We start from the raw sequence: 23,722 nt of genomic DNA, 5'->3' as shown, positions 1-23,722 counted from the left end.
AGTGGAGAGGAAGACTAGTGGAGAGGAAGACTAGTGGAGAGGAAGAGTAGTGGAGAGGAAGACTAGTGGGGAGGAAGACTAGTGGAGAGGATGACTAGTGGAGAGGAAGACTAGTGGAGAGTAAGAGTAGTGGAGAGGAAGACTAGTGGAGAGTAAGGGTAGTGGAGAGGAAGACTAGTGGAGAGTAAGGGTAGTGGAGAGGAGAGGAAGACTAGTGCAGAGGAAGACTAGTGGAGAGTAAGGGTAGTGGAGAGGAGAGGAAGACTAGTGCAGAGGAAGACTAGTGGAGAGGAAGGGTAGTGGAGAGGAAGACTAGTGGGGAGGAAGACTAGTGGAGAGGAAGGGTAGTGGAGAGGAAGGGTAGTGGAGAGAAAGACTAGTGGAGAGGAAGACTAGTGGAGAGGAAGACTAGTGGAGAGGAAGACTAGTGGGGAGGAAGGGTAGTGGTGAGGAAGACTCATGGAGAGGAAGGGTAGTGGAGAGTTGCAAGGAACACTTGCTGTATGGGTAAGTCTTTGGGGAAATTGTCTTAACCTCATTTCTCAATAATAGTGTAGCTATTTCTGGGGGTAGCCCAAATGGTAAACCTTTAACACCTTAGCCATTACATGAAGAGATCCAAACCTTTTGATGAGGTCGTTGGTGTTTTACTTGGGATTGGTCAACTCCAGTCCTCAGGGGCTGGAGTGGTGTCACACTTTTCCCCACCCCTAGAAAACATAGCGGATTATACTAATTGCATTCTAAACTGATGATTGTGATACATTTATTATTGGACTCAGGTGTGTTAACTGAGGTTGGGGCAAAAGTGTGACACCAATCAAGGCCACGAGGACTGGAGTTGCCCATCCCTGTGCAAAAATATTATATCTGTGCTCATGCTTCTAGTACAGGGCTCTCCAACCCTGTTCCTGGAGAGGACCCTCCTGTTGGTTTTCACTCTTACCCTAATCTAGCCCACCTGAATCTAATAATTAGCTGGTTGATAATCTGATTCGGGTTAGTTATAACTGGGTTTGGAGTAAAAACCTTCAGGAAAGTGGCTCTAAAGGAAAAGGGTTGGAGTTAAAACCTACAGGAGGGTAGCTCTCCAGGAACAGGGTTGGAGTTAAAACCTACAGGAGGGTAGCTCTCCAGGAACAGGGTTGGAGTTAAAACCTACAGGAGGGTAGCTCTCCAGGAACAGGGTTGGAGTTGAAACCTACAGGAAGGTGGCTCTAAAGGAACAGGGTTGGAGTTAAAACCTACAGGAAGGTGGCTCTAAAGGAACAGGGTTGGAGTTAAAACCTACAGGAGGGTAGCTCTCCAGGAACAGGGTTGGAGTTAAAACCTACAGGAGGGTAGCTCTCCAGGAACAGGGTTGGAGTTAAAACCTACAGGAGGGTAGCTCTCCAGGAACAGGGTTGGAGTTAAAACCTACAGGAGGGTAGCTCTCCAGGAACAGGGTTGGAGAGCCCTGCTCTAGTGTTTTCAGTCATATGAATGTGAGAGGACACTGCGTGGGAGTTCAGGCATGGTTGTGAATCTACTAAAGAGTCAAGGGGTCAAGTCTGGGATTATTTGCTTGCCAGTGAGTTGTGTAGGAGTGTTATTTCTCTGTTATCTAGCTGGCCTCAGCATAAAGGAGATGTGCTGCATCTAGCAGGCAGGTATATCATTAAATAGCATAAGACATACTAACATTAGAAGTGGTAAGAAATGGAGTAGGTCTAAAACGGGAAGCATAAATTGCTAGAGCAGAAAAAGTCCGGTTCCAAAGCAAAACCATGTTTTCATTATGGTAGATAGTTTGAAACGGCCTCCCATACCGAGTTCATTTAGAGAACTAAATAATCATTTTAAATAGTACCAAAACTTTCTCCTAAGACATGATGTCAAAATATGACAACAGCTGCTACAGATGTATTTAATATATATTTTTTCAAAATCTTGTACATTTAAGAAGCAAAATGTTATTCAGCAATAAAATAAATGTGTTTATTCTCTGCCCCAACAAGACAAGAACAAAGCAGGTCTGTCTTCTTCAAGCTCAGAGAGGGATACCATACAATCCAACCATGTGATCGTGTGCCAATAGACACAGAGAGGTAGAAAGTTAATATATCTCCATAGAAGGTAATGTTTGCCAGTTCCTAATTATTGTTGACATCCATGAAAATGGACCCTTAATCATCCTCCATGTAAGGTGAACCTACGAACCAGAAGGCCTGTCTGTTATTTTAGTGATATTGTAAGGGCATTACTAAACCCTACTCTCTAATTCTGCTCAAATGCTGGTCATGAATGACCAGTTATGGTCAAATTGTGGTAATTACTCAAAGTAAGGTTTTGGATCATTGCCCAGCCACTGCAAGTTCAGAAGAGACACCATCAATATCCAAGTTATAGAGAAGTAAGTTGACTGTTTTAGGACTCTATTGAGAATGGGGTTTTTCTGTTTAGTCTCGTGCCCAAATAAATGAAACAGATACATTAGGTGCTGTGGTGAATTTATAATGGCCATAATGTTTAAAGAGTAACTACCATTATGTTTACACGGCAGACACCACTGTGGTGAATTTATAATGGCCATAATGTTTAAAGAGTAACTTACATTATGTTTACACAGCAGACACCACTGTGGTGAATTTATAATGGCCATAATGTTTAAAGAGTAACTAACATTATGTTTACACAGCAGACACCACTGTGGTGAATTTATAATGGACATAATGTTTAAAGAGTAACTTCCATTATGTTTACACGGCAGACACCACTGTGGTGAATTTATAATGGCCATAATGTTTAAAGAGTAACTAACATTATGTTTACACGGCAGACACCACTGTGGTGAATTTATAATGGCCATAATGTTTAAAGAGTAACTAACATTATGTTTACACGGCAGACACCACTGTGGTGAATTTATAATGGCCATAATGTTTAAAGAGTAACTAACATTATGTTTACACGGCAGACACCACTGTGGTGAATTTATAATGGCCATAATGTTTAAAGAGTAACTTCCATTATATTTACACAGCAGACACCACTGGACACACCACAGCATTTCAGCGTGGAAAATTAGCTCATATTTAGTATGTAGATATTGATCAATAAGATTCCAACCTATATCCACCCACTTAAAAAGACAGCCAAAAGTTTGCTGAATTCACAGTGTGTTATCATTACAATTTCAACCATTTAAAGGGACATTCAAATTCCAATGAAAAAGCAATGTCTGATTGTTGGTTTAGTTGCACCTAAATGTGTTATAACTCCACTTTCAACCATTTGAAAGCACACCACAGTTAGGATGGGAATACAATGTCAGATATTATGTTTATGTATACAACTTAATGCGTTATCACTGTGCTTCATCTCATAGCAGAACCAAATGACCTGGATTGCAGTTAGTTGAGGTTACATTAAAGTACATGGCGCAAGTGATCAATGCCGTTGGAGATTCTGTGCAGATCATTTTGCAAAAGTAATATTGAATTGTGTTTGGTTATCAACGCAACCATATATCAACATTTGAAGGAGAAGTATCTTCTGCTTGGATAGTTCCATCTGTGCCACTGAGTCTGGCTTTAATTGCAGTTTGTCTACAAATTAATAATTGATGTTGGATTCACGTCTCCATTTCAACCAAAAATCTAAGATAAAGAATAAGACTTTGTTTTTGGTTGAGATAAAGATGTGAATCCAACATATTTCTTATTAACTTGTAGATTCCATTTTAAACCAACCAAAGCTTGAAACTCTAGGCCTATGTTTTGTCTATTTTTAGTTGAATCCTGGGCTGAATTTAAACTATAGCTGTTGATAACTTGCCAAATGCTATATAGGCCAAAATAGCATCATTGATGATACATGATTGATTTAATTTGCTCTATTGAACCTACCCTTTTGAATGACTTCGATAGCAACAGTGAATCTATTAAGTGGCTATCTCTCAACAATCATTCTCATGATAGCACATTGGTAATAGTCAGTGACATCCTAGCTAAGCAGGGCTGGGCTTGGTTAAAACCCTGGATAGGAGACCAAAGTGTTAGCTGTAGATAGATCAACTCTCCAGTAGGAGGTGCTGCCCAGCCTATAGTTTTATTGATCTGACCTTGTTTCAAAGGTACAAATTCAACATATTTTATACAAGGTTTGTCTATGTTGAAAATTGGTTACCATGACGACATACTGTACATAATCCTGTGATTGAATTTTACCCTCAAAACAACAGTTGATTACTTTTTTTTTTTTTTATCTAATGAATTTCCTACGTAGATTTGTTGACAAATTGCGCTGAAACAACGTCAATTTAACCAGTTTGTGCCCAGTGGGACATTAATATTGGTCAGACTCTAAAGGCAAAAGGAGACACAGACATCAGTAGACATCCCACTGGGCAAAAATGTGTTGAATCAACATTGTTTCCACATAATTTCAACCCAAAAATTCAGTGTGATGACGTTGAATCAACACAGAGAACTGATTGGATTAGCAAAAAGTCATCAACATAAGGGAATTTCAGAAATCCATTGACAGGGTGATATTTTTGGCTGATTTCACATTGAATTCAAGTTAGTTGACAACTCAACCAGGTGTAAATGAAAACTAGATGTTGAACTGACGTCTGTGCCCAGTGGGGGATGGCACGTTCTTCTCCCTCGGTCTATGTGTATCTTCAGTGTTCTCCTGCAATGTAAACCAGCTCTGATCTGCCCGTCAGTGATTTGTTGCGTGAGTTCTCAAGATCAGTGGAGGACTGGAGGCCTCGGGATCAAGGGCTATAGAAATGGCAGCAGTCCCGTCTCATGCACTAACGCTTGTTTTTTCCCTCTGGGATAGAGGACAGACCAGAGCAAAGCAGAGCTGAGCCAGGAAGAAGAATGACTCCCCCTGATACTGGCCCTTGTCTATCTGTCCCCCGCTCCTCCTCTTTCCCTTCCCCAGCATCGCTAGCGCCTGTCTCTTGTTTGGATAAGTTAGTGGGGAGACGTCAGCTCGTTGCTGATGTATACCACCTGCCTTGGCCTCTCCCTGAACCTTCCTCCAGCTCCCACCACTGAGACATTCCACTGCCTTTTCTGGGCCTGTGTTTACACGGCAACAGCTTACCCAGCACTCCCCTCTATCTCTTTCTACTGGTTAAGGACAGGAGGCCAAGGGGCTACTCCACCACCACCGCTTCGCTGCCAAGATTCTCCCACTCATAATCACAGTCATGGTCATTAGGCTGAAAATGGAATGAAACAAGGAGATACTACCAGGACTCTTCCAATAAAGAACTTTAATTTTTGTTTTTTATTGCACAATGTTTTTAAACCTTTTCCATTGCATCCCCTCATGAACAAACCCAGAGCCAAGGACGGGTCAAAACAATTAGGGCTCACTAGCGAACATGCATGACCTCATCGTTACTGCCCTTTGAGAAGTTTAATGACTGTTGATTTACACTTTATGTTCATTGAAAGCAATGGAAAAACGAGTAGTTTGGATGTGTGCGCACCTAACCATGACGCATGGAGAATGAAAAGGATCCGTGGAGGAAAGAGAAGTCATTCACACGGTCCTGCAGACTCTGTACTCCATGCAACAGCTTCATTTCAGTTGATCCCAAGCTCATTGACGTCTGTTATCAGGATCTGACAGACTGTAACATTGGCTCTGTGTTGAGTCGAGTTTAGTGGAGAAACCCCAGTTCCAGTGGGCAGTTCCTTTTTAGTAATACAAGTATATGTGCCTAGCTAAATTAGTTTCTGTTTAGTATGTTTAGTATGTTAGACCTACTGTCCTCTCAGGGTAGCCATGTGTACACTGAGTGGTTAATATAACCATGTTGATAGAATCATCACAGGAAAACCTCTAAATAATAGGCACACATAAAACACAATCCCAAATCTATCCCTGGGTATAGGGTATATAGGGGAAAGGGGGAAACCTAGTCAGTTGTCCAACAATGTATTCAACTGAAATGTGTCTTCTGCATTTAAGTATAAGGTATAGAAGTATATAGTGGCTGTTCAGACAGTGTTTCTGGGTGGCACAGCCACAGCAGCAGCTGTTATCAATCGTGACCACCACCAGACTGTAACGGTCATTCAGTCTCTCCATTACTGACCACACACACACTGATACGCCACACATCAAATACTTGGTCTTTACCAGAGAAACACCACCTGGTGTTTGACCTCTCATCTATAGCCAAGGTTCTACTGCTCTTCTCCTCAGAAACATAAAACATTCAGAGTTAGATCTGGATAGGTGGTGGAACTGTCCCCAAAATGTGATGCTTTCCTATGATCATTCAGAGAGCCTTCTCCCACTTTAAGGTCTCCCACTAAATCACCTTTACTCAGAGTATATCACTTCATGTCTTAACAGTATATGACTTCATGTCTTCCTTAACAGTATATAATTTAATGTCTTCATTAACAGTATATCATTGAATGTCTTCATTAACAGTATATCATTGAATGTCTTCATTAACAGTATATCATTGAATGTCTTCATTAACAGTATTTCATTAAATGTCTTCATTAACAGTATATCATTGAATGTCTTCATCCAGTAGAGCTTTCATCATTGTGAATTCTAAATGAACCCATCCTGGTGTGAACTGTTTTTCAACACCTCATAAAATTGTTGTGAGAGCATGTGCACGGGCCCCAACACATGTCTAAGATTAGGAACACACACACAAATGTAAAACTGACCGTGATAAAATGTATATAGGCCTATCCTTTCACCAAAGATAACACCAAAGATAAGAACTTGTAATTTCTATAATGATCTCTTCAGTTGCATTATAGTTTTATTTACACTTCTCCACAACAAGGAGTGATTGATTACTAGTACTAAAAATACTTTAAAGTAATACTTTTAAGTAGTTTTTTTGTGGTATCTGTACTTTACTATTGATATTTGACAACTTTTCATTCACTACATTCCTAAAGAAAATATTGTACTTTTTACTCCATACATACATTTTCCCTGACAACCCAAAGTACTATTTACATTTTGAATGCTTAGCAGGACAGGAAATTGTGAAATTCACACACTTATCAAGAGAACACTACCGCCTATGGTCTGGCGGACTCACTGCATCTTTTGTAAATAATGTCTGAGTGTGCCCCTGGCTATCAGTACACTTTAAAAAGAAGAAAATGGTGCGGACTGCTTTGCTTAATATATGGAATTTGAAATGATTTATACTTTTACTTTTGATACTTAAGTGTATTTTAGCAATTACATTTACTTTTAGATACTTAAGTATATTTTAAACCAAATATGGTTAGACTTCTACTCAAGTAGTATTTTATTGGTGACTTTTACTTGAGTAACTTTCTATTAAGGTATCTATACTTTAACTCAAGCATAACAATTGGGTACTTTTCCCACAACTGATTGTCTCACGTGTTAACAGAGAACTCTGGTAAATGGCCATGAAGTGATATAGTTGCCACACAGCGCCATCAAGTGGCAGAAAAAAAAGCATCTCTGGGGGGGGGGGGGGGTTTGGCAGAGCACTGCACTTGGCAGAGCACAATGTGATTGGGGTTCAGTAACCAAAAAAGGTTGAGAGCCGCTGCACCACCCTCATTGTGGGCCTTCGACTAATCTCACACATTGAATTTCCTTAACAGCATTTAAAAGTAACCCACATCGCTCTATCAAGATATTGGGAATCTCCTGGGAAACTGTGAAAAAAAAATGTACATAAAGAAATTATACTGATTGATAACAGAGTAACAGGAAATGACCACTGATATACATCTTAGCTACACATAAAGTGTGTAGATACTACAACCCCTCAGAAAATAAAAGCCCTCTAGAAAATGTCAGTACAGAAATCAATGAATAACATTTACATTTTATCATACTTCAATAACTCAATGGGTACCACTTCCATCGCCATCATTAACATTATTTGAACACACATTTGGCTATCATATTGTGTTTTAATCACTATTTTCCTGAATCTGCTGTTCGCGATAGTCCTTTGCCATTTTCTTCATGTCTGGGTGTGGCTTGCAGTCAGTTCTTCTAAGGAATTTTTTTGTTTTTGGATCAGTCGCAATCCTGTACCTGTAAAAGGGGAAAAGTGTGTGAATAATTTTAATTCAAACTTAAATTTAGAGAATTACTGATGATGCAATGCTGAACAAAAATATAAGCATGACACATCTCCTTCGCATAGAGTTGATCAGGCTGTTGATTGTGGCCAGTGGAATGTTGTCCCACTCCTCTTCAATGACTCTGCGAAGTTGCTGGATATTGGCATCAACAGGGAACACGCTGTTATACATGTTGATCCAGAGCATCCCAAACATGCTCAATGGGTGACATGTCTGGTGAGTATGCAGACCATGGAAGAAGTTGGACATTTTCAGCTTCAGGAATTGTGTACAGATCCTTGCGACATTAGTCCGTCCATTATCATACTGAAACATGAGGTGATGGCATTGGTTGAATGGCACAACAATGGGCCTCAGGATCTCGTCACATTGTCTCTGTGCATTCAAATTGCCATTGATAAAATGCAATTGTGTTCGTTGTCCATAGCTTATGCTTGCCTATACCATAACCCCACCATGGGGTACTATGTCACAACTTTAACATCAGCAGCCCACACAACACCATACATGTGGTCTGTGGTTGTGAGGCCGATTGGACATACTGCCAAATTCTCTAAAACAACATTGGAGGCGGCTTATGGCAGAGAAATTAACATTAATTTCTCTGGCAACAGCTCTGGTGGACATTTTTGCAGTCAGCATGCCGATTGCACGCTCCCTCAAAACTTGAGTCATCTGTGGCATTGTGTTGTGTGACAAAACTGCACATTTGAGAGTGGCCTTTTATTGTCCCCAGCACAAGGTGCACCTGTGTAATACTCATGCTGTTTAATCAGCTTCTTGATATGCCACACCTATCAGGTGGATGGATTGTCTTAGCAAATGAGAAATGCTCACTAACATTGATGAAAACAAATTTCTGCACAAAATCTGAGAGAAATTATAATTCTGTGTGTATGGAAAAATTATCTAAGACACTGAATAACCCTTTGAGTATGGTCAAGTCAATCATTATGATGTGGATAGTGTATCATAACACCCTGACTAACCAGACAGATAATAAGGAAACTGCTTCGAGATTCATATCTAATTCACAATACAAATCTATATTCATAATCCAGCTGTAACAAACTTACATTTTTATATGATTATCAATCGCTTTTCGCTCATAGATTGTTCCATATTTGGTTATTACTGGATCAACAAACATCTTTTGGGTTAGTGGACAAATCAGATGTGGAGGAATAAACTTCTCAGTCAACTCTTCACCCACCAATTTCTGTAAATTAAGAAAGAAATGATTATCTAAACCTGAATTGACAAATATAGAATGTGACAAACCTGCACAAGTAAATTCCATGAGGGATGGTTACAAAAATTATAATTAAATGAAAGCAATTACATAGAATAATGAATTGATTAATTGACAACTGATTTGAGAAATGCAGTATTGAAATTAAATAAAACACTGCCATTTAATTCACCACCACTTTGATCAAATTGATTCTACTTTTAAAATTTGAAGTCCATATGCACCAATGTGTCAATGAAATACCACACTGGCCACCCCTAGCATATTCTTGAATATTTTTGTTTTCTTCACCAGAAATGTAGTCTCAATGATGTGGTTCTTAATGTGGTTCAAAATAAACAGAGCATATCATATGAAAAAATATATAGCCTTAAAAAACTATACACATACAGTATACCAGAGTCGCCATGGGTTCAAAACTGATCCAGTGCCCTTCTGACTCACACCTCTCTCCTTCATATACTGTCTTCTCTCCACTGTCCTATCTGCTCAATATACACCAAAAAGGAGTGGGACTGCCCCAGTCCTTTAAAGACAAATAAATAAGTGCATTCACCTTCTCCATGTCATCCATTGATTGGCCTGCAACTTCCTCTGTGTTCTTCTTGGCCTCTTCTTCATACTTTTCTCTGCTGGTCAGGTATTCCTCTGCCAAAATACTTTTACAAGACATTTTTATTCAAATAATATTAATGTAGGCATGAATTCAACATATTCAATATAATTACACTCCCCTCCGTATTTATTTGCACAGTGAAGCTACATTTTTTAATTTGGCTCTATACTCCAGCATTTACATTTCAGATCAAATGTTTAATTTGTTTTATTCTGTTTTACCATTTTGAAATGAATGCAATTTATGTACAGTGGGGCAAAAAAGTATTTAGTCAGCCACCAATTGTGCAAGTTCTCTCACTTAAAAGACGAGAGAGGCCTGTAATTTTCATCATAGGTACACTTCAACTATGACAGACAAAATGAGAAAAAAAATCCAGAAAATCACATTGTAGGATTTTTAATGAATTTATTTGCAAATTATGGTGGAAAATAAGTATTTGGTCACCTACAAACAAGCAAGATTTCTGGCTCTCACAGACCTGTAACTTCTTCTTTAAGAGGCTCCTCTGTCCTCCACTCGTTACCTGTATTAATGGCACCTGTTTGAACTTGTTATCAGTATAAAAGACACCTGTCACAACCTCAAACAGTCACACTCCAAAGCAGCTTGTTTTGAAGAAATCAACTGTGGGAGCAATTATTAGGAAATGGAAGACATACAAGACCATTGATAATCTCCCTCGATCTGGGGCTCCAAGCAAGATCTCACCCTGTGGTGTCAAAATGATCACGAGAACGGTGAGCAAAAATTCCAGAACCACACGGGGGGACCTAGTGAATGACCTGCAGAAAGCTGGGACCAAAGTAACAAAGCCTACCATAAGTAACACACTACGCCGCCAGGGACTCAAATCCTGCAGTGCCAGACGTGTCCCCCTGCTTAAGCCAGTACATGTCCAGGCCTGTCTGAAGTTTGCTAGAGAGCATTTGGATGATCCAGAAGAAGATTGGGAGAATGTCATATGGTCAGATGAAACCAAAATATAACTTTTTGGTAAAAACTCAAATCGTCGTGTTTGGAGGACAAAGAATGCTGAGTTGCATCCAAAGAACACCATACCTACTGTGAAGCATGGGGGTGGAAATATCATGCTTTGGGGCTGTTTTTCTGCAAAGGGACCAGGACGACTGATCCGTGTAAAGGAAAGAATGAATGGGGCCATGTATCATGAGATTTTGAGTGAAAACCTCCTTCCATCAGCAAGGGCATTGAAGATGAAACGTGGCTGGGTCTTTCAGCATGACAATGATCCCAAACACACCGCCCGGGCAATGAAGGAGTGGCTTCGTAAGAAGCATTTCAAGGTCCTGGAGTGGCCTAGCCAGTCTCCAGATCTCAACCCCATAGAAAATCTTTGGAGGGAGTTGAAAGTCCGTGTTGCCCAGCAACAGCCCCAAAACATCACTGCTCTAGAGGAGATCTGCATGGAGGAATAGGCCAAAATACCAGCAACAATGTGTGAAAACCTTGTCAAATGTTTTCTGTAAGTCTTCACCTCTGTCATTGCCAACAAAGGGTATATAACAAAGTATTGAGATAAACTTTTGTTATTGACCAAATACTTATTTTCCACCATAATTTGCAAATAAATTCATTAAAAATCCTACAATGTGATTTTCTGGATTTTTTTTCTCATTTTGTCTGTCATAGTTGAAGTGTACCTATGATGAAAATTACAGGCCTCTCATCTTTTTAAGTGGGAGAACTTGCACAACTGGTGACTGATTAAATACTTTTTTGCCCCACTGTATCTAGTCACCCCATTTGAAGGTGTCATAAGTATTTGGACAAATTCACTTATAGTGTATAAAAAGTTGTCAAAAGTCTAGTATTTGTTCGGGGATGCTGAGCCTACATGTTAGAGACAAGTGTGTAAGTTTCACTCTTGGATTCTAAAAGAGACTACGAGCAGGGAATTCCGTAAAAATATATATTTTAAACAACTGGCAGTTCCTTTAGGCTTTATCAGAATAAATCAACAATACATAACCAAAGAGTGGCTCTACTCAGACGATCTTCTAACTGAAGAATATTGTGTGACAGGCTATGAACAAATATTTGTTCTGTGTTTTGGTCAGTGTTTCCTGGGGCAGCCTTAATAGAGGAGGACATGCAGGAAATGTATAAAAGCATCACTTGGTCATGTTCAGGTGAGAGCTTTGTACCTAGATGGTCCTTTGTGTGTATACGTGGTAGGGTGGTGTTTCTGTTGGTTTAATTCTGTGAGCAAACATTTTGTGACCATGCTGTCTTGAAATGTTTGGTGCGTGGTCGATTGTTCTAAATGTTATGTGTTGAGTTAGACCATCAGTGAGTTTATTCATATGTGACAATATTCAAGATGTCCATTAAGTAAAGTCACTGCAATAATGTCATTTTGTTTTCAGTTGGTATGTTTGGAGTGGCTTTGCTGGTTTGAGGTCCAGGCAGTTTATTGGCAGCGCCCTCCAATAAGTAAAGTCACTGCAATAATGTCATTTTGTTTTCAGTTGGTATGTTTGGAGTGGCTTTGCTGGTTTGAGGTCCAGGCAGTTTATTGGCAGCGCCCTCCAATAAGTAAAGTTATTTATATTTCTAAAATATCTATTGTTTATGCAATTGCAGTGGTTAACTGTTGTTTGTTTTCTACCATCATAAGTAGAGTATTGCTTGTCACTGTTTTTGGCCATCTTGTGAACTTTGTCAGCTATCTAGTGGAAGTAACAGATCTAAGAAGTCATTTTGGTGTACTCGTGTTATTTATCTGCATCAAACAAGCAAACCTAATCCTCCAAGCTTTAATAAACGTTGCTTGTTCTTTATATCTGCCTCTGTACTGTGTCCCTTTAATGGGCCTAGAACCTCTAATGTTTAGATGTTACAATTGTAATAAAACTTGTATGTTTTTGCTAAGGTGTTGTCTGGCCCGTTGCATCGCTCAGAACGGTGACCTGTAATCTTATGTTCTGGTTGAGGTGTTCCGCTCATTAAACAGTAACTGGCGTAGTCGTCATTTTAGCTAACCCTAGTCAGCAGGTGTTACTACAATATACTAGTCATGTTCGCAAAAACACTACAGTAAATACTACAGTAATGTCCGCAAAACACTATGGTGAAAACTACAGTAAAGTCTGCAAAAACACTACTGTAAATTCTATAGTCTACTACAGTCATGTCTGCAAAAACACTACAGTGAATAAATACTATAGCATATAAATATAGCAATACTACAGTATTTAGACCATATCATTTTTTCATGTGGGTGTGACTACAAACTTGTTGGACGCATTTGCAGTTTGTTTTGATTTGTTATTTTCAGATTATGCTGTGCTCAATAGGAACTGAATGGTAATTCATGTATTGTCTCATTTTGGAGTTACTTTTATTGTAAATAAGAATAGAATACAGTATGTTTCTGAACACTTCTATATTTCTATATATATACACTTCTATATATATATATATGAGCTAAAGGCTAGAGCTGCCGCTTTGAAGGAGCGGGACTCTAACCCGGAAGCTTATAACAAATCCCGCTATGACCTCTGATGAACCATCAAACAGGCAAAGTGTCAACACAGGACTAAGATCGAATTGTACTACACCGGCTCTGACACTCGTCAGATGTGGCAGGGCTTGCAAACTATTACAGATTACAAAGGGAAGCACAGCCGAGAGCTGCCCAGTGACACGAACCTACCAGACGAGCTAAACTACTGCTATTCTCGCTTTCGAGGCAAATAACACTGAAATATGCATGAGAGCACCAGCTCTTCTGGAAGACTGTGTGATCACGCTCTTCACAGCCGATGTGAGTAAGACCTTTAAACAGGTCGACATTCACAAGGCCGCAGGGCCTGACAGATTACGAGCATGTGCTGACCAACCGGACAAGTGTCTTCACTGACATTTTCAACCTCTCCCTGTCCGAGTCTGCAATACCAACATGCAGACCACCACCATAGTACCTGTGCCCAAGAACACTAAGGTAACCTGCCTAAACGACTACCTACCCGTAGCACTCACGTCTGCGAAAGGCTGGTCATGGCTCACATTAACACCATTATCCCAGAAACCCTAGACCCAGTACAATTTGCATACCACCCCAACAGATCCACAGATGATGCAATCTCTATTGCACTACCACTGCCCTTTCCCACCTGGACAAAAGGAACACCTATGTGAGAATGCTATTCATTGACTACAGCTCAGCGTTCAACACCATAGTACCCTCAAAGCTCATCAATAAGCTAAGGACCCTGAGACTAAACACCTCTCTCTGCAACTGGAACCTGGACTTCAAGAGGCTTCTAAACAGCTTCTACCCCCAAGCCATAAGACTCCTGAACACCTAATCAAATGGCTACCCAGACTAATTGCATTTCCCCCGCCCCCTTTTACAACCCCGCTACTCTCTGTTGTTATCATCTATGCATAGTCACTTTAATAACTCTACCTACATGTACATATTACCTCAACTAACCAGTACCTCCTTGTATATAGTCTCGCTATTGTTATTTTACTGCTTCTCTTTAATTACTTGTTACTTTTATTTCTTATCTGTATTTTTTTTAAATTGTAATTTCTATTCTATATAATTTTTAAAAACTGCATTGTTGGTTAGGGGCTAGTAAGTAAGCATTTCACTAGAAGGTCTACTACACCTGTTGTATTCGGCGCATGTGACTAATAACATTTGATTTGATATTTCTGCATCTCATTATTCACGATTCATTCATGCTTTCATTTCTAAATGGTAAAACAGATATGTATGAATATACCCTTAAATAAAAAGGGACATTCTATACTGTCGTCTCATATGAAACATTTGATCTCAAATCCAAAATGCTGAAGTACAGAGCCAGAGTATACCATTTAGAAACTCAAATGGACTTGAAAATCACATCAAAAAAGTTAGAACTACTCTTGTAAAGAGTATAAAAACTAATTGTTGCAAGCCAACCTGTCCAGTGGATCATCAGGTTCAGGGACGATGAGCAGTCCATATACAGCATCCAAGATCTCTCTCATGGTTATGTGAGCGTTGTAGCTGCGGTCAAATATGTTGTGGCAGATACGACCCACACTGTTTATGTTGCAGTGGTACACCTTCGTCCACATTAAGGATTTTATATAACACTTCATATGAAAGCATTAAAAAAATTCACACCAGGAACTTAAAAATAGTGATATACAGTGCATTCGAAAAGTATTCAGACCCCTTGACTTTTTCCACATTTTAGTACGTTACAACGTTATTATAATTGATTAAATCAAAAATGTCCTCATCAATCTACACACAATACCCCATAATGACAAAGCGAAAACAGGTTTTAAAATTGTTTTTTTATAAGAATTCAGACCCTTTGCTATGAGACTCAAAATTGAGCTCAGGTGCATCCTGTTTCCATTTATCATCCTTGAGATGTTTCTACAACTTGATTGGAGTCCACTTGTGATAAATTCAATTGATTGGACATGATTTGGAAAGGCACACACCTGTCTATATAAGGTCCCACAGTTGACAGTGCATGTTAGAACAAAAACCAAGCCATGAGGTCAAAGGAATTGTCCGTAGAGCTCCGAGACAGGATTGTGTTGAGGCACAGATCTGGGGAAGGTCCCCAAGAATGCAGTGGCCTCCATCATTCTCAAATGGAAGAAGTTTGGAACCACCAAAACTCTTCCTAGAGCTGGCTGCCCAGCCAAACTGAGCAATCGGGGGGGAAGGGCCTTGGTCAGTGAGGTGGCCAAGAACCCGATGATCACTCTGACAGAGCTCCAGAGTTCCTCTTTGGAGATGGGAAAACCTTCCAGAAGGACAACCATGTCTGCAACACTCCACCAATCAGGCCTTTGTGGTAGAGTTGCCAGATGGAAGCCACCCTCAGTAAAAGGCACATGACAGCCCACTTGGAGTTTGCCAAAAGGAACCTGAAGGACTCTCAGACTATGAGAAAAAAGATTTTCTGGTCTGATGAAACCAAGATTGAACTCTTTGGCCTGAATGCCAAGTGTCACATCTGGAGGAAACCTGGCCAATACCATCCCTACGGTGAAGCATGGTGGTGGCAACATCATGCTGTGGGGATGTTTTTCAGAGGCAGGGATTGGGAGACTAGTCAGGATCGAGGGAAAGATGAACGGAGCAAAGTACAGAGAGATCCTTGATGAAAACCTGTACCAGAGCGCTTTGGGCCTCCGACTAGGGTGGCCCTAAGCACACAGCCAAGACAACGCAGGGGCGGATTTGGAAAAAGTCTCTGAATGTCCGGTTTTGAACCCAATCAAACATCTCTGGAGAGACCTGAAAATAGCTGTGCAGTGACGCTCCCCATCCAACCTGACAGAGCTTGAGATGACCTGCAGAGAAGAATGGGAGAAACTCCTCAAATACAGGTGTGCCAAGCTTGTAGTGTCATACCCAAGAAGACTTGAGGCTGTCATCGCTGCCAAATGTGCTTCATCAAAGTACTGAGTAAAGGGTCTGAATAATTATGTAAATGTGATATTTAAGTTTAAACATTTTTAAACAGCTGTAACATAACAAAATGTGGAAAAAGTCAAGAGATCTGAATACTTTCCGATTGCACTGTATTTGTGGTACATTACAATTTAGTCTAATCTGACGAGAGTGGCGGCATTTCAAATCCAGGTGTGTTTTTGTTTTCTAACCTTAATCACTCGCTACCATGCCTCAATTTAACCTTACCCTAACCACTCTTTAGCATGCCTCAACTTATCCTCTTGCACTTGCATGTAAATATTTGTAGTTCTGCTCAAGGGTAAGTGTTGTAAATGTTTTCAAGCTGTTTTCAGGAGTTTCACATAAATGCCACTACCTTTGATAATCTAGAAGTTATAGGCAATACTAATAAACATATTCCAACAGCTGTAAGCAGTCACTAAATATCAAAGACACTGTCTTCATGTATTCATTGTGTAGAAGGATACAGGTGTGACAAAGCGCACAAGTGGAGGTTTGACGGGGTAGTCAGCTCCAAACTGACAGTACAGCTCAAAGGCTCCATTCTCATAAGGTGTATCAGGAGGGCCTTGCATGAGAATCTTCCAAAACGCTGAATAGGTATGGAATCACAGGGGTTAAATGTTTTACACAATATTATACAAAATGATTAAAATAACAACTGGTCATCTGGATGGGATGGTTAATTGTTTGTGGGAACATGCTAACAGGGATTTGACCATTTGACAGTCATGTAAACATATCAGTACATGGGCGTGTGTGTGCTTCATGTTGCGACAAAATGATAGCTGCAATACCAAAACAACAGAGACATTTAGCCTCACGCTTCACCTTCTTAGTTGTTGCTGAAGATATTGCTGTTTACTTCGTGGATCAATGACTCTACCTGGATCCATAAGAAGTTGAATGTGTCCCTTCTGTTACGAAAGCCACTGTCTAGCCTACTGATTCCGCTACACTTGCTACATCTAGGGGTCCTAGGCCTAGCTAAATGGCCTGATTTAATGTGTGCATTTGTGAGAGTATGCATTTGTATGCATGTGTCCCCAGGGGATAGCAACCGTAACCCGGTCCAGGACCAGCTCCGTCTTGACGCCTTGGTCGGCAAGCCCACGCAGACTATAGTTTGTTGTTCAAAGCGGTAACCAAAATACATACAGTATATACCAAAAAACTACAACTAAAGAGGTAACCTAAAAAAGACTGGCAGGCCGAGAGGCTCCCTGGCCACCTCTCTCTCACTGATTACCGGTCATCATGATTGCCCGCACCGGTGTGCTTATCAAGGCCTGGCATAGTACATCTAAACTAAGTGTTCAAAACATTAAGGGCACCTTCCTAATATTGAGTTGCACCCCCCCCCCCCCCTTTTGTCCTTAGAACAGCCTCAATTCGTTGGAGCATGGACTTTACAAGGTGTTGAATGCATTCTACAGGGATGCTGGGCCATGTTGACTCCAATGCTGGATCGGTTTTTCATGAGTGTGAAAAACCCATCAGCATTGCAGTTCTTGACACAAAACGGTGCGCCCAGCACCTACTACCATACCCCGTTCAAAGGCATTCTTTTGTTTTGCCCATTAACCCTCTGAATGGCACACATGCACAATCTATGTCTTAATTGTCTCAAGGCTTTAAAATCCTTCATTAACCTGTCTCCACCCCTTCATGTATACTGATTTGCAGCGGATTTAACAAGTGACATCAATAAGGGATCCTAGCTTTCACCTGTTCAGTCTAAGAACAGAGCAGGTGTCCTTAATGTTTTGTACACTCAGTGTGTGTTTTAAAAGACAACTTAAAAGATCAGCTTCAGTATTGCAGATAGATTTTTAGGTTTTATCAAATTAAACTTTGCATAATTTCTAATCGCCCTATTATTTTTAACCCTACCAACCCGTCCCCATTGGAGTAAACTAACAGACAACAATATGTCTTCTACTGCTACTTACAGCTATTTTCGCTCACATATACAGTACACTAAATCATAATTCCAACCCTCAGATATCCACAGACTAACCCATTTTTCCCAGTACACTACCATTTGACTATTTCCTTTTGCAATACATCCTATTTTACTGTGATGTCTTTTGAGGGTCTTGAACCTCTATTTGTATAATTTCTACCGAGATTGTCCTAAAAATAAATACTTGACCTAAGAGTAAAGTAATATTTCCCATTGATTGAAGTGTTCCCAGATCAAAAATGTTTACTTACTAAAGTCTGACTCTGAAGGCAGAACAGTGCAGAATGGATGTGGGTCACAGTGCAGGCTCTTCAGCTCTTCTAGAATGCGTTTGTCCTTCTCCAAAAAGCGTCTGCTCTTGGATTCTTTTATGTTCTTTTTCAATGAACTATTATGTGAGATATTTGTTTTGTTAGAACAATACAGTAGTTTACCTCAATTGCCAAGTTACATACAGTGGGGCAAAAAAGTATTTAGTCAGCCACCAATTGTGCAAGTTCTCTCACTTAAAAAAACGAGAGGTTCTGTAATTTTCATCATAGGTACACTTCAACTATGACAGACAAAATGAGAAAAAAATCCAGAAAATCACATTGTAGGATTTTTAATGAATTTATTTGCAAATTATGGTGGAAAATAAGTATTTGGTTAATAACAAAAGTTTATCTCAATACTTTGTTTTATACCCTTTGTTGGCAATGACAGAGGTCAAACGTTTTCTGTAAGTCTTCACAAGGTTTTCACACACTGTTGCTGGTATTTTGGCCCATTCCTCCATGCAGATCTGCTTTAGAGCAGTGATGTTTTGGGGCTGTTGCTGGGCAACATGGACTTTCAAAGATTTTCTATGGGGTTGAGATCTGGAGACTGGCTAGGCCACTCCAGGACCTTGAAATGCTTCTTACGAAGCCACTCCTTCGTTGCCCGGGCGGTGTGTTTGGGATCATTGTCATGCTGAAAGACCCAGCCACGTTTTATCTTCAATGCCCTTGCTGATGGAAGGAGGTTTTCACTCAAAATCTCACGATACATGGCCCCATTCATTCTTTCCGTTACACGGATCAGTCGTCCTGGTCCCTTTGCAGAAAAACAGCCCCAAAGCATGATGTTTCCACCCCCATGCTTCACAGTAGGTATGGTGTTCTTTGGATGCAACTCAGCATTCTTTGTCCTCCAAACATGACGAGTTGAGTTTTTACCAAAAAGTCCTATTTTGATTTCATCTGACCATATGACATTCTCCCAATCTTCTTCTGGATCATCCAAATGCTCTCTAGCAAACTTCAGACGGGCCTGCACATGTACTGGCTTAAGCAGGGGGACACGTCTGGCACTGCAGGATTTGAGTCCCTGGCGGCGTAGTATGTTACTGATGGTAGGCTTTGTTACTTTGGTCCCAGCTCTCTGCAGGTCATTCACTAGGTCCCCCCATGTGGTTCTGGGATTTTTGCTCACGGTTCTTGTGATCATTTTGACCCCACGGGGTGAGATCTTGCGTGGAGCCCCAGATCGAGGGAGATTATCAGTGGTCTTGTATGTCTTCCATTTCCTAATAATTGCTCCCACAGTTGATTTCTTCAAACCAAGCTGCTTACCTATTGCAGATTCAGTCTTCCCAGCCTGGTGCAGGTCTACAATTTTGTTTCTGGTGTCCTTTGACAGCTCTTTGGTCTTGGCCGTAGTGGAGTTTGGAGTGTGACAGTTTGAGGTTGTGGACAGGTGTCTTTTATACAGATACCAAGTTCAAACAGGTGCCATTAATACAGGTAACGAGTGGAGGACAGAGGAGCCTCTTAAAGAAGAAGTTACAGGTCTGTGAGAGCCAGAAATCTTGCTTGTTTGTAGGTGACCAAATACTTATTTTCCACCATTATTTGCAAATAAATTCATAAAAAATCCTACAGTTTGATTATCTGGATTTTTTTTCTCATTTTGTCTGTCATAGTTGAAGTGTAACTATGATGAAAATTACAGGCCTCTCATATTTGTAAGTGGGAGAACTTGCACAATTGGTGGCTGACTAAACTTTTTGCCCCATTGTATATGCTTCTTGAAATTCTGGTATAGGAACATCACTTACTTCTCTGTTAAGGTCACTTTATCGTTTAGTTGACTTGGCAGAGCAACCTCTGGCTTCTCGTCATAACCTTGGTTGGCGAAGAGAGCAACTAGAATGCTCTGTACAGGCAAATGAGCATTGTTCAGTACAATTTGTTTTATATCAATGGTATTAACTTCCATATTTAAATCAAATAAAAAGTTTATTAAAGTATCTGTCCAGTGTTCCAGATTTCTATGAAATATTAACCTAAAATGAATTACAGTATATAATTTAATAGATGTCTTTCCAAAAAAGTATAATTATGGAGTTAAAAAGCAGTATTTTTCTGTGCTCCTGCTTAGCCTGAGTGGAAACAACAGTGGTGTGAGAGTAAATCGGTAAATAAAATAAAAACTTTTGCCAGCTCAGACAATGAGACACGCAAACACTTGGAAATTCAAATGATACTGAATAAAAATATAAATGCATCATGACAATTTCAAAGATTTTACTAAGATACAGTTCATATAAGGAATCAGCTAATTTTAAATAAATTCATTAGGCCCTATTCTATGGATTTCAAATTACTAGGCAAGGGCGTAGCCATGGGAGCGCAAAGGCCCAGCCACTTGGGAGCCAGGCCTAGCCAACCAGAATGAGTTTTCCCCATAAAGGGGCTTTATTACAGACAGAAATACTCCTCAGAGCCACCTCATACGATCCCGCAGGTGAAGTAGCCGGATCTGGAGGTCCTGGGCTGACGTGGTCTGTGGTTGTGAGGCCGATTTGGACGTCCTGCCAAATTCTCTAAAACGACGTTGGAGGCGGCTTTAGGTAGAGAAATTAACGTTACATTCTCTGGCAACAGTCTGGTGGACATTTCTGCAGTCAGCATACCAAATGTACGCTCCCTCAAAACTTGAGACATCTGTGGAAACTTGAAACATCAACTTGCGTGCGATGGTGCACGAGGACGCACGCCTGCGGTTTGGGTAGCATGTTAGTCTCCTTCTTCCCACTGGAGAATTAATCCAAAAAACAAAAAAAAATGCTGCTGGACCAATCACAGACGGGCCTGTCCCGGCCAAGGAGGATGATGTCATTCTCCAGGCAAATTTCAAGCATTTTTGGAAACAGTTTGTAAAAACAAAAAAAACAATTGAGATTGGGTTTCACTGAGTGGGTTCTCTCATTTATGCTTTGGCCATAACTACAAGTAAAGGACAACAACATTATTTGGGAATGAGCAAACAGAATATGTGCAATGTCAATTTTTGGGCAACCCGACCAAATTCAAATATAAATGTGAGTTATATATCTGTCATTCTATTGAAAGCAAGTCTAAGAAGTGGAAGGTTTGTTCCATGTGCGCTATTTCTATGCTTCACATTCTTAAGTTTCCTTTTTGTATCTTTTACTTTTGGTTTTGTACACAAGCTTCAAACACCTGAAAATACAATATTTCTGTTTATGGAAAATATATTTCACAGCGGTTTAGATGATACAATGATTCCTTACACAATGACTGCTTGTTTTGTCTCAAACTGAAATTAGGCAAACTATTAGAATTTTAGCAACCAGGAAATGGCAGAGCGATTTCTGCACATTGCACCTTTAAAAATTAGATTTAACATCCATACTAAATATGGTTCACTTAATTCATTTAAAATAAATGGAAACATTTATATACTTTTTGAATAGATTTCATTTAATAGATCGTACCTCGTTCTTAATGTAGGATGGGTCCAATTTCTTCTTCAGCTTCCTCATCTCCAAAGACAGAACAGTTTCCATTTCAAAAAGCTTCAGACCAGCTTTACTCGTCTCTGGTTTAAAACAACACCCTCCTACAGGAAGACATCGATGAAGTGGATTCAGTTGCTTCATTGTTATTACTTGATGCAAATATATGGGACACTGTTATGTAGTGTCTCAAAAAACACATCACATTTTAGTAGACTAGTCTGCTGAGTCCTCTTACAGTTTTTCTAGATTGCTTGAACACTGTGAATGAAACAGGGATTCACATGAGCGAAACTGGGATCCACAAGGCCAAACAGTAACTTTTTTTGCACAATAGTTAGTAATTTCTCATTGTTTTCACACTAAATGCAAATGCTAAGCACTTTTTTGCAAAACAGTAGACAACTATCACAAAACACCTTTTGCAAAAACACAAGACACAACTCTTTACACAAGACAAAAAAATCTAAACCATGTCAAACAAAACAAAATCATTTTTTCACAGTTAATAAGAATTACTCCCATGATGGAATGTCTTTACCATCAACATGTAAACTCTCTTTGCATAACTATTAACCTCACAATAAGTCCATAAATACAGTTGTTTTGTTTTCCATGGTTTATACAGTAGATCATATTTATATGTTTGAAATTGCCAGCTAAATTAACACAAATTAAATTGAAAAGTCATGTCAGTCACTTCTTTCATGCAATTTTGTTTACAGAACTTCAGTCACATTTGTACTTTGAACGTTTCTTCACTATTTCATTTTTGGAATTAGACCTACTTTCAATATTACTGTATTTAATTTATGTTTACTGTATTTTGTCACATTTACAGCATTACAATATACAGCATGGAACACCTCAATTCCAACTGCATCAAATGTAGTTTAATTATTATTTTAATATGTTTATTCTTCCTGCTTTAGTATTTGAGACTACATCAGCCAACTCAAGGCAGTACAGTTAATTTCTAGAAAAATGGGATCTGTGTTGAAATGTATTTATAGCAGAACAGCAATGATCAAATGCTCAAATACTTTTACAGAACTTCTGATAGTGTTCTTTCCTTTGTACCTGACTTGCATATCATAGACCACCTTTAGCAAAACTTTAAATACAAATGCCATCAATGAATACAAAATTCACTGTAAAGTGTTTTGTTCACAGAATACCAACATTTTGTTTTAATCAGAAGTGAAACAGTTGCAAATGGGTTCACTGTTTCCGGTAATCAGTAAATACTGTAACTGACAATTAACCTGTCAGTCGATGTCGTTGTTTTTTGTTTGAATTGTTTACGTGTTCGCTATGCGGGGGAAATGGTAAAACAATCGGAACTACGTGGCTAAAAACTGTTGTAACGGGGATTATTATCGTAGCAACACACTTTTGGAGTGAAGGCAATCCCACGCTGTGTTAGCTAGTTTTTTTTAATGTCTTCAGGTGTAATTCATAAAGGTTGAAGCGTGTATGTTACGATGGTAACGTTATAATAATTAAGGATGAAGTGTG

The 23,722-nt window shown here is 39.7% G+C and overlaps 1 protein-coding gene across 2 annotated transcripts in view; it reads right to left on the bottom strand.

The window, feature by feature from the left end:
- Nucleotides 1-5,253: 5,253 nt before the first annotated feature.
- Nucleotides 5,254-23,722, bottom strand: part of LOC115127963 (uncharacterized) — a 58,537-nt gene continuing 40,068 nt past the window's right edge. The window contains exons 18-25 of one of the 2 annotated variants that reach the window (XM_065012298.1): nucleotides 22,184-22,308; nucleotides 20,501-20,598; nucleotides 18,672-18,808; nucleotides 16,922-17,046; nucleotides 14,931-15,076; nucleotides 9,929-10,031; nucleotides 9,197-9,339; nucleotides 5,254-8,070 (exon numbers count right to left, since the gene is read on the bottom strand). In XM_065012298.1, the coding sequence (XP_064868370.1) occupies nucleotides 7,944-8,070; nucleotides 9,197-9,339; nucleotides 9,929-10,031; nucleotides 14,931-15,076; nucleotides 16,922-17,046; nucleotides 18,672-18,808; nucleotides 20,501-20,598; nucleotides 22,184-22,308 (1,004 nt within the window). In that variant the 3' untranslated portion in view covers nucleotides 5,254-7,943. The other variant, XM_065012299.1, reaches the window with a different exon arrangement.

Source organism: Oncorhynchus nerka, linkage group LG27 (assembly GCF_034236695.1).
Source record: "Oncorhynchus nerka isolate Pitt River linkage group LG27, Oner_Uvic_2.0, whole genome shotgun sequence".
Classification (NCBI taxonomy): Eukaryota; Metazoa; Chordata; class Actinopteri; order Salmoniformes; family Salmonidae; genus Oncorhynchus; species Oncorhynchus nerka.
This window is presented reverse-complemented; position numbering and strand designations above follow the sequence as displayed.